A 12,030-nucleotide genomic window follows, 5' to 3' on the forward strand; every position below is an offset into this window, starting at 1 on the left:
TCAATTCCACTATTCGTTGGTAAAAGAGTACCCCAAGAATTGGCGGTGGGTGGTGATGACTAGTTGCCTTCTATCTAATTTTACACTGCAAAATTAGAGACGGCTAACACAGATAGTTCTCGTGTAGCTTTGCGTGAAATTCAAAAACAAACACGCAACTTCTAGTAGGCTTTCTCATAGTGCTTCGCACCATATTTGCCTTACAAGACAAACTGTTTCTAATTTAAGAGTCTGTATTTACTTCTTTTAATTATATAAACGAAATCGAACTATAATAAAATATATCACTCCAACATCTGTTCGTTCAAACCCTAATATTAGCGAATAGGTACAAACTACCCCATTGCATTGGGATGGTCTACTATTTAGAAATTTCGACTAGCAACCTGTCTCCAAATACGCTCCCCATTTCAGTCACAGGGGCGTTATAAGGTGTGGTCAATTCCCCTATTCGTTGGTATCTGTATACATACTGCTGTGTGTATTAGTAAGGCCCCAGATGAACTGGAATTTTGTGTAAGAGTGTTTGCCACGGTAGTATTTTTCATGGAAATTTACAAACTAAAGTTACTTCACAATTAGGTATAGCTAGGCTTCGATCAGGTTTTTGCAAAATTCATCAGAAAACGGATATCAACAGTCTAAGTTTGCTAATAATACACAAGTCACAAAATTCGAAATAAAAGATACTGTAAACATTACAGTTAATTGCCGCCAGGGTTCCGTATGTGTTTACAAAAAGGATTATTTACTGCAGCGGTTCTTTCCACTGAATATTGTAATAAGTAAAGCAGTAAGTTACTTGTTATGATGCAACATCTCTGTCTAACCAGTGTTCTACAGAATAAGAAAGTTTGTAATTTGTGAGTTAAAACAAGCACCCAAGTTTCACCAGCTTACCCACGTTACTCAAAACAAAAACGAGATTGAAGGGCGTCTCTATTTTCCTAAAGTGGGAACGAGTCACGACCCTTGGGATTCACAGTTCGGGTAAGTGAGAGATTATGGCCACGCCAGATCCAACGAAAGTAAAACTTGCTGTGTTCCACTCCAAGCACTTTTTTAGGGCACCATGTACCCTTTATACAGACTGCTGTGTATTTTGGGGTCACCCTGTAACCTTTATACAGACTGCTGTGGGTTTTGGGGTCACCCTGTAACCTTTATACAGACTGCTGTGGGTTTTGGGGTCATCCTGTAACCTTTATACAGACTGCTGTGGGTTTTGGGGCCACCCTGTAACCTTTATACAGACTGCTGTGGGTTTTGGGGCCACCCTGTAACCTTTATACAGACTGCTGTGGGTTTTGGGGCCACCCTGTAACCTTTATACAGACTGCTGTGGGTTTTGGGGCCACCCTGTAATCTTTATACAGACTGCTGTGGGTTTTCGGGTCACCCTGTAAACTTTATACAGATTACTGTGGATTTTGTACGTATTACTGTAGTTTATAGGCCATCCTGTTATCTGTATACATACTGCTGTGTGTATTAGTAAGGCCTCAGATGAACTGGAAGTTTATCTAAGAGTGTTTGCCACAGTAGTATTTTTCATGGAAATTTACGAGCTAAAATTAAATTGTTTTGTTTGGAGAAACAGTGTATCTGAATTTGTTATGGTGGCCATTACTTAGAATCATCAGTCAAACCACACGTTTCTATTAAATTTAAACGGCAGTTGTTTTTGCATTCCTCTTTCTATACTTCTGTCCGAAAATCTAGGGGAAACTACCCCACGAGACTGTTTCTTCCACGGAAAAACCGACAGTTTGGTGAGCTCCGACGTTCGTTTTTTCAATCGGAATCTTCGCGATACTCTCGACAGAAAACGCTCTATCCACTCCAAGAAAGCAACAAAAGAAACTCCCAGCCAAAATCCGGTGTAACCACCAATCACACTGAAAACCTCGATTGGCTGCGCAAAAATGAAATAAAAAAAAAGGAAGGTTTATAAAGACCAACAAACAGACAGTGACTAAAATTACAATAAAAATAACGTTCAATGTTATAATAATAAACATTATTCCATACCTTGAACTGTTTAGTGCTAAGTAAATTCAGTATGACACAAGCTGTAACTCCCTACTAATATTACTTTACAACAAGTCAACATTTTATTAATACACTTTCTGAAAATACGATCGCAAGTTTGTGATTTTTTTCAACTTTGGTAACATCCGGGTTTTGAGTCTGTATCAGTAATTAAGTTTTAGGAATGGTTTACTTTTATTCTACGTGAGAGGTATCATGTAATAATAAGTGTATATTTTCTATACTGGTACCTGATACAATGAAAAATAGTTATGGTACGTGTGTGTTTAATTAGTGGATTCTAATCATACTACTAATTAGACTGGTTTATAAGCTTAGGTACATAATTTAATGGGTTATTTTTTAGTTATTCTGGTTCAGATAGATAACTTGCTTTAATCAGAAGTTATTAATCGATTATATTAGAAATTACAATTAAAAACTCTAGACAGAATTACAAGATAATATTAACGTTATATTATAACATTAACCTTGTACTTCACATAATATTAACTTCTTGGTACCACATATTTAATATAAAGTCTTATCACGACACATTTCACATAGTATTAAAGTTTATTACCTCATACTTTGGACGATGACTTAAAACACTTCTCTCGGTAGATCCGTAATAAACTGTAAGCCTTATAAGGTTATCCCTACGAGAAAACAGTTTTAAAAATATTTTTAAATGTTGACTAGATAAATAAAGAGTAACAAATGCTGATTTTTGTATTAACTTCATTCTATTTATAGTTTATCTCTTGAAGTTTGAGAATAAGGATGTTTGTTATTGTTTTATTTCAAAACTATATAATCTGCGCTGGGTCTGCTGCTGGTACCTAAATTAGAAACTTAATGTCATGAGTCATAAAATGTTCTATTGAAGCAGGCTTGTCATGGCGTCCGACTCGCAGATTGAGATCGAAACTTGTCACCGAACACACATCTCCAGCCGTGAGGGCGTTGTAATTTAACGATCTACCTACTATTTGTTGGTAGAATAATAACACTGGCTTCAGCAGATGAAAATTAGGGTCAGTAGTTAGATAACCTTAGGAACTGTAACTTCTGATGTAATTTGGAACATTAAAACACTAGACTGGTGTCTCTATGCCTCAAGTCGAGTTTATTTGCTATATATACAAGTTTTTCCCTAATAATAGCAAACCATAACTTTATTTGGCATTCTTATGCATATTTTGAGCCAATGATAGTTTTTCTTAAAAGAGTACTTTGGAGTTTCTGACCCATCTCCTCTTAATTATTTTGTCAACAAAAATAAAAAAAAAATCGTTTGCTGTTATTACATCGTTGACTATCGGAAGCTGACGATATACTGGACATCAGGGAAAATGTTAGCTATAAAAAATCTTCATACATGGACTTGTATTTAAAAAAACAAAAACAGATTAGCTGTCTATGGTACATGTGCCAAGTTTTTTCCTGCTATCGTGTTAGAGGTGGTGGTGGTGGTGAAAATAGTTTCCAAAATAGAATCACCAAGAATCCCATCATCCTTGGGCAGCCTTTTATCACCTTTTGGTTCCTTAAAAGCTACACCAGGAAGAAAGTCCGTAACCCAAAAATTACCCCTCAGGATACCCATCCACAATTTCTGAGCGTGTGTGCTGAGTTTGGTTCCGCCAGCTAGTTTCATAAATGGTTCTCTATCATTTTCATGGGGGAAGAAACAAAAAACCTAATGCCGGATTCAAGTTCTGTACCCTATAAACTTAATCTTAGATCTCTACCGCTTTTGGATCACCCTTTCCCGGTACACAAAATATATGAGTACAGAAGGGCTTCATCATATGGATGAGGGCACCTTCAGACTACCCAAAGTCCGTTGCCAATTTGGCCCTGCTAGTGACAAAACTAGAGGAGGTTGTTGCTCGTTTTAGGGCAAAGCCACATTGCGTTATCTGCTGCATCTACTGCGGCGAATCGAATCCAGGATTTTAGCTTTGTAAATCTGTAAACGTCTTGCTTATCCACTGTGGGACACTAGAGGAAGACGAATAAATTGACAAACTCACACAACATGAACTAATAAAGGATAGAAACCATTACATTTAAATGTGATTTTTATCGCATGTGTTTTTAATAAGGTGTATAGTACACTATCAATGAATATTTTAAATAGCTTGGTTTTTTACAGTAACAAGAAATTTTCTCAATTTGTGTATTACAGTAAATTATGTTTGTCCATCCCAATGATCAGTCCATAATTTTACAAGTGAAACTGGAGTATTATTTATTTCTTTGTATCTTAGAAGTTAAGTACAAAGAAACACAATGGGCTATCTGTGCTCTGCCCACCACGCCTATCGAAATCTCGATTCTAGCGCTGTAAGTTCGCAGACGTGCCGCTGCCCATTTGAGGACATTTGGTTTGTTTGTTTTTTGAATTTCGCACAAAGCTACTCGAGGTCTATCTGTGCTAGCCGTCCCTAATTTAGCAGTGTAAGACTAGAGGGAAGGCAGCTAGTCATCACCACCCACCGCCAACTTTTGGGCTACTCTTTTACCAACGAATAGTGGGATTGACCGTCACATTATAACGCCCCAACGGCTGAAAGGGTGAGCATGTTTGGCGCGACGGGGATGCGAACCCGCGACTCTCAGATTATGAGTCGCATGCCTTAACGCGCTTGGCCATGCCGTGCGGGCATTTGGGATGTTAATTAGCTTTTAAAAGAAGGATAGCAAGTCATTATTGTCAAACGTAAATGGTTGAACCCATTACACATTAACATTGATATGGAGTAGGATTTTCAATGTGGAAAAATATATTTATTGACACAAAATGACGGTAACGGACATTTTCAAACAATAGCAAAAATGACAAGTTTTGATAAACAATTGAAAAAAAACGACTTTATAACGTAAAGTAAATTCTCACCTCATTTCGCTGATATTTGAAAACGTAGATTTTAGAATGCTGATTTCGTTTTCATCGAGATTCTGACAGAAAAAAGGGATTTATGTAAAACAAACTAATCATAGGTGGTTAGATTATTATTGAAATTAATCATACAAAATTAGATTATTGTTGAAATTAATCATACAGAATTAATGTATTGTTGAAACTGATCAGTCGAAATTAGATTATTGTTGACACTTATACATAATTAGATTACTGTGAAACTGATCATACAAAATTAGATTATTGTAGACACTTATACACAATTAGATTATTATTGAACTATTCCACACAATTAATTTATTATTGACACTTATATACAATTGGATTATTGTTGAAACTCATTATATATTATTATATTATTATTGAAACTGTTCTACACAATTAGTTTATTATTGACACATCCACAATTAGAATATTGTTGAAACTGTTCATACAGAATTAAATTATTATTGACACTTGTACACAATTATGTTATTGTCGAAACTGATCATACACAACTAGATTATTGTTGAAACTGTTCATACACAACAAATTTATTGTAGAAACTGATCATATACAATTAGTTTATTGCTAAAACTGATCATAGAAATTTAGTATATCGTTAAAATTGACCCTAGACAAATTGTTAATTCCCAAATAATCAACTTTAATTCGAAATTTCCACTTTAAGCCAATCCGTTGAGTCGTTTTGTTGTGTATATTTTCTAACTTGCGTCGCTGCTCCCATCACATTAAATGTCGTCTGCTATTCCTTGTTCTTCGATGAAATTATTTTGATCGGTTTCCCATCTACCAGATCACTCAAAATGCATAATAATACTCTCAAATATCACAGTTTGTAGTTAACTGGCGTTTCTCTTTCTATTTATCCTTAATCTAGTTAACATTGTTGAAATAAATAATATTAACATGCGATTGAATTTTACCTTTTCTTCAAATGGTATTGTAGTGGAGTGGACAGCAACGTAGTCATACGTCTTTTTGCTATAAGATAAAAACAAAGTAATATTGTTGCAATCATAGAAATAACGAGATATCAAATAACAAAGAAACCAATCCAGTATCAAGATTTACTGTTCTAAAATTTATAGTTGATTATGAATAAAATATTGTAACCAATTTACAACTCAAACACCCATATATATATATATATATATATATGTATGTATATATGTGTAACTCAGATGGCTGTTTTATTTTAATAGCCGCTTGCAATACATTACACTAAAGTTTATTTGAAGATCTAATAATATAATGAATTCAAGATATTGAGTCTTATGTCTGAAATATAAACCTTTATAAAGAAATACAGGCTGATAATAATTTATAATACATCATACTGGATCGTCCTAATACAGGATTTCTGAAGTCTAGTAGTATTCTACAGACTTTTTTAGGTTTTATGATCACTGATGGCATCTAGCAAATAGTCTCTTCGGCAACAGCAAAGAACAAGTTAAAGTGTAGTTTAAATATCATTTTAGATTTATTTGTTACTGAATACCTGTATTTGGAGAATAAAAAAGATATAACATAAATTGTTATTAATTTATTTGGAAGCAGCGTTACTGAATCATGAAGCATGGTTCGCTATCTTTGGCATGTTATATTTTTAACTTTTCACATCTGTTGGATATAATTTAATAAACAATGTTTCACTGTCCATAAATCAGCACGTTCATACATTCAAAGAATTCTTTTTTTTACTTGACTTACAAACACTGCATCCTACAAGAACTGTAGCACCGATCGTTAGCTTCAGTTAGCGCCCTCTGAACGCAGTCACCTGTAGTTTAGAACAAGAAACGTAAACCTTCAGATTTATTGTTGATAGTAATAAAACAGAAACTTTATAATAGATTTTGTAACAAGACAGGTCTTGAGAGTTTTACTGCCCATAATACATCGGTAAAGATAAAATACTTAACGCTTAATTTAGGTAAAATTTAACTCAGTTTCCGAAAGAAATAACACTTTCGTGATTGCTTTCTATCAATTTTTAATTTTTTTTTAGTAATTTTATTTATGTTTTCGGTACTTTAGTGTTTCCAAAGTTGGAACCTCGGTTCCCTGGCGGCTGTGAATCTTTTTCTTGGGGAAGGGATATAAAAATGGGCCTAAAATACAGATGCTGAATTAATTTTAATTCTAACTAAACGATAAGCCGATAAAATTATGTTGGATTAATTAAATTACTGGATTGTTTCATATTTTAAAACGAAAATAAGACAACCTTACATAAAACTAAATGTATATTTAACTGCTTATCAGTCTACAGATTTAATTCAAATATAATAAATTGCTAATGGTCAAATTATAATGCATACGAATTAATTACAATCCAATAGAAGAAAAGCACTTCGTATATATAATTAAACTTCATTAGTAATTATTTTTTTAAATTGATAAATCACATTTTAAGGCATTTTTATAGGTTGGGGGAGGAGGCCTCAGGCCTTTTTATTCACATTAAAGAACGTCTAAGACTAAAAGGGATTGGGAACCACTCGTCTACATAACAAGAGAACAACTGCATTCTTTGGTCCATAAAGTAAAAATCACTATGTATGTTTCAAAACTAAGCGTAAAGCTTGCGTTTCACTTTATGAAAGGTAAATTATTTTCAGTTTTTAACTAAACTATAAACAGTTTATTTTTCTCATTGCTTTCTGAAACTTGGTTGAAAATAAAGTATTCCAAATGCTATACGATTATCATTACCTGTCAGCTTGTCTTCACCACACACTGATCCTCCATACAGGATGGAAAGTCTTTGATATGTACACTTGCACGTGCTAATCATTTTCTCCCAGAAACATTGTGCTAGACAGCTCTGGAATAATATATGATATTTTATGTTATAAGACCTAATCACCCTTGCTTTGAAGCATAAATACACTTTAAAACAAACTAGCCAGTTCAATAACAATGTGTGTTAACTAAAGAGTTGTTTTCACCTGAGCTAAATAAACTATTTTTCTTTTTAACCTTGTTTAATACATTACTGAATACAAACATTCGGGAATATTTGGTTAGACATTTACTAGAACAAGTTACAACTTCTTTATGTTCTACCAGGAAGGTTTCTCGGGACAAAAACTACAACTTTATGTTCTACATGAAGGTTCTCATGACAACAAACTACAACTTCTTTATGTTCTATAGGAAGGTTTCTCAGGAAAACAAACTACAACTATATGTTTTTCAGAAATGTTTCTGAGGGCAACAAACTACAACTTATTTATGTTCTACAGGAAGCTTTCTCGGGGCAACAAACTTCTTTTTTATATTCTACAAGAAGGTTCTCATGACAACAGGCTTCTACTTATTTATGTTCTACATGAAGGTTCTCATGACAACAAACTACAACTTCTTTATGTTCTACAAGAAGGTTCTCATGACAAAAAACTACAACTTCTTTATGTTCTACAGGAAGGTTCTCATGACAACAAACTACAACTTCTTTATGTTCTACAGGAAGGTTCTCATGACAACAAACTACAACTTCTTTATGTTCTACAAGAAGGTTCTCATGACAACAAACTACAACTTCTTTATGTTCTACATGAAGGTTCTCATGACAACAAACTACTACTCATTTATGTTCTACATGAAGGTTCTCATGACAACAAACTACTACTTATTTATGTTCTACATGAAGGTTCTCATGACAACAAACTACAACTTCTTTATGTTCTGCAGGAAGGTTCTCATGACAACAAACTACAACTTCTTTATGTTCTACATGAAGGTTCTCATGACAACAAACTACTACTCATTTATGTTCTACATGAAGGTTCTCATGACAACAGGCTTCTACTTATTTATGTTCTACAGGAAGGTTCTCATGACAACAAACTACTACTCATTTATGTTCTATAGGAAGGTTCTCATGACAACAAACTACTACTTATTTATGTTCTATAGGAAGGTTCTCATGACAACAAACTACTACTTATTTATGTTCTATAGGAAGGTTCTCATGACAACAAACTACTACTCATTTATGTTCTACATGAAGGTTCTCATGACAACCAACTACAACTTCTTTATGTTCTACAGGAAGGTTCTCATGACAACAAACTACTACTTATTTATGTTCTACATGAAGGTTCTCATGACAACAAACTACAACTTCTTTATGTTCTACAGGAAGGTTCTCATGACAACAAACTACAACTTTATGTTCTACAAGAAGGTTCTCATGACAACAAACTACTACTTATTTATGTTCTACATGAAGGTTCTCATGACAACAAACTACAACTTCTTTATGTTCTACAGGAAGGTTCTCATGACAACAAACTACAACTTTATGTTCTACAAGAAGGTTCTCATGACAACAAACTACTACTTATTTATGTTCTACAGGAAGGTTCTCATGACAACAAACTACAACTTCTTTATGTTCTATAGGAAGGTTCTCATGACAACAAACTACTACTTATTTGTGTTCTACAGGAAGGTTCTCATGACAACAAACTACTACTTATTTATGTTATATGGAAACAATGTCCAAAATAGTCTAGTAAAAATACCAGAAAAAAACATTTCGAAATATTCAGTTTTCTGGACAATGACAATCTGTATATGTGTAAAAAATAGGTGAGAAGAGTTATTTCCTTCTATATATTTCACTTGAAACTTTCTTGAATAAGCTAACTATGTAGACCTGTGTACTCATCACTATTCCAGAAATGTAAGAAGACCGTTTTAAAGGGTAGATTATTAATCCTAATTTTTCATGCCAACACGAAAGGCGTTACAAAATAAAATTTAATAACATTTAGTCAAATGCAACCATGGTGAATTAGATGAAAGCAAAACTTCACTCGATTGTGTTATTTCTGATAAATCCTGTATATTTTCAAACTGTATAGAAAATTTTCATTCTACCTTGTATGTGTATATATATATATATAGGTGTAAATAGTTGATTGATAAGAAGATACCAAATAAATGATATATAGATTAAGTTATTACATAGTGTATGTGATGTTTTTGTTTTCCCACAAAGCCACACGAGAGCTTTCTGCGCTAGCTGTCCCTAATTTAGCAGTTATCTCGTACTGAATGCTGATGTATAAAAAACGTTTTAATGATGATAACAGACGACCATATTGTACAACATTTGTCATCCTTTTTTAACTGAACATCCAAAGTTTCGCTTTACAACTTCTTCAGTAACGTTTCACTGAAACACGAACCGTAACTGAAGCTTTATTGAATGTCCAGTTAAAAAAAAACAGCGAATGTGGTGTTATAAGATCATTTATTACCAGTATTCAAACAGATAAACGTAGGATAATTTTACAGAATACAGTGCCTTAACGGAAGCCATGCTGTTTTATTCAAAAAAGCAGGTGAACACTTACATTTAACAAGATTATTATAAGTAGGCTTAACTCACCTCCTGTGTGAGAGTTCCTCCTGTTCTCCATTCTTTCTCATTTCTATACTCTCTACAGTTAGTGTTATAAGGTGCGGGAAGAAGGTTCACGACCGTCTGAAATTTCACATAATGAAACTAGTATTTCAGTATTTAAATTTAGCACACAATTCAGTTAAATGAATTGTTTACTCATAATGTTCGAGAAATGTTACCCAAGGGACATCTATATTAGCTGTTTCTAATTTTAGAATGATAGACCCGAGTGAATGCAACAAGTGAACAGTATCTACCGCCAACATTTGGACTACTCTAATCTAACAGTAAGATATGATACTCATATTTATAGCGCTGCTAGTGCACCACGTGCAGAGCGTTTCTCTGACGACAGGACGCGAACCATAGATACTTTAATCCATGTACGGGCACGCTAATGAGTAAGCCACGCGTATTACTGCGTGTAACAAACTGATAAGTGATATTACTCAGTAGTTAACTGTATAAATCACGTGGTAACCTCGTGCAATAATAAGTAAGAATAATTATAATAATTTAGGGGGAATATGAAATTTTTTTCCTTTGAATTTCGCGCAAAGCTACACAAATGTTATCTGCGCTAGGCGTCCCTAATTTAGCAGTGTAAAACTAGAGGGAAGGCAACTAGTCATCACCTCCCACCGCCAACTCTTGGGCTACTCTTTTACCAACGAATAGTGGGATTGATCGTAATATTATAATGCCCCCACGACTGAAAGGGCGAGCATGTTTGATGCGATGGGGATTCGAATCCACGACCCTCAGATTACGAGTCGAACACCTGGCCATGCCGGGCCGAAATATGGAATTGCAGTGGTCCAATGTTAAAAGGATCGATTGCATGAGATATATACTAAAGGGTTCTTAAATATATATATATATATGTATGTGTATGAAACTATTCAAAAATATATGTGTGAAATGCGAAACTATGAAAATATATATAAAATTTTGTGTGTGAAACTATGAATATGTCCATGTATGTGTGTGTGTGTGAAAATCTTGTTAAACTTAAGAGTAGACTTATATCAAAGATTTTTATATGGAGTTGTAAGATGTAGTATATACCTCCACAAATACACTTTCATCGTGGTGAGTAAACGACGAATCAAAACACCAAACATATAATACACAGCTCATCGTTATAACAAGTCTACAAGTGAAATCCCCCGAAGATGATGGGGAATTGAACAGTGAGCTACTGTTTATTTTGAAGTTTATTCCAAATGTACTACAGTCGTTGTGTAACGCATATTTTTAGTATATTTAGAAAAGAACAGAATCGGTGACTCTTCCTAATATAATTCGTTCTGCGAAGAAAAATCGCGAAATCCCCTTTCTAGAATTTTGCTTGTCTGTTGACGCAAAGCTACGCGAGGGCTATCCGCGCTGGTCATACCTAGTTAAATAACTAGTTATCACCATCAACTACCACCTCTTCGGCTTCACTTTTACCAACGAATAGTGGGATTGACCGTTTGTTGTGACGGAGATTCGAACCTGCAACCCTCAGATTACAAGTCGAGCGCCCTAACCACCTGGCCATGCCGGGCCTGTACAGCTTGTATATAGATAACGTGGCAGTAATTCTAATACATGTTTTTTTTTTTCTCATGCTCGTTTTGCTGTATTGTATGACTTAGAA

The 12,030-nt window shown here is 34.3% G+C and overlaps 1 protein-coding gene across 1 annotated transcript; it reads right to left on the reverse strand.

Moving 5' to 3' along the window:
• Positions 1–1,356: 1,356 nt before the first annotated feature.
• On the reverse strand, positions 1,357–6,744 carry LOC143241917 (uncharacterized). The gene is made up of 5 exons (XM_076485223.1): positions 6,677–6,744; positions 5,887–5,944; positions 4,937–4,998; positions 2,615–2,690; positions 1,357–1,915 (listed from the first exon to the last, which is right to left on the reverse strand). The coding sequence occupies exons 1-5, from the start codon at positions 6,685–6,687 to the stop codon at positions 1,640–1,642; spliced, it is 483 nt and encodes a 160-aa protein (XP_076341338.1). The 5' UTR covers positions 6,688–6,744; the 3' UTR covers positions 1,357–1,639.
• Positions 6,745–12,030: the final 5,286 nt, after the last annotated feature.

Source organism: Tachypleus tridentatus, unplaced genomic scaffold (assembly GCF_004210375.1).
Source record: "Tachypleus tridentatus isolate NWPU-2018 unplaced genomic scaffold, ASM421037v1 Hic_cluster_1, whole genome shotgun sequence".
Classification (NCBI taxonomy): Eukaryota; Metazoa; Arthropoda; class Merostomata; order Xiphosura; family Limulidae; genus Tachypleus; species Tachypleus tridentatus.

Excerpts from the sequence above, each read along its gene's own strand:
- LOC143241917 (XM_076485223.1), bottom strand. Across the intron at positions 4,999-5,886 it reads CAATACCATTTGAAGAAAAG|AATCTCGATGAAAACGAAAT; the intron begins GTAAAATTCAAT and ends TTTTTCTGTCAG. Across the intron at positions 2,691-4,936 it reads TCAAATATCAGCGAAATGAG|GGATAACCTTATAAGGCTTA; the intron begins GTGAGAATTTAC and ends GTTTTCTCGTAG.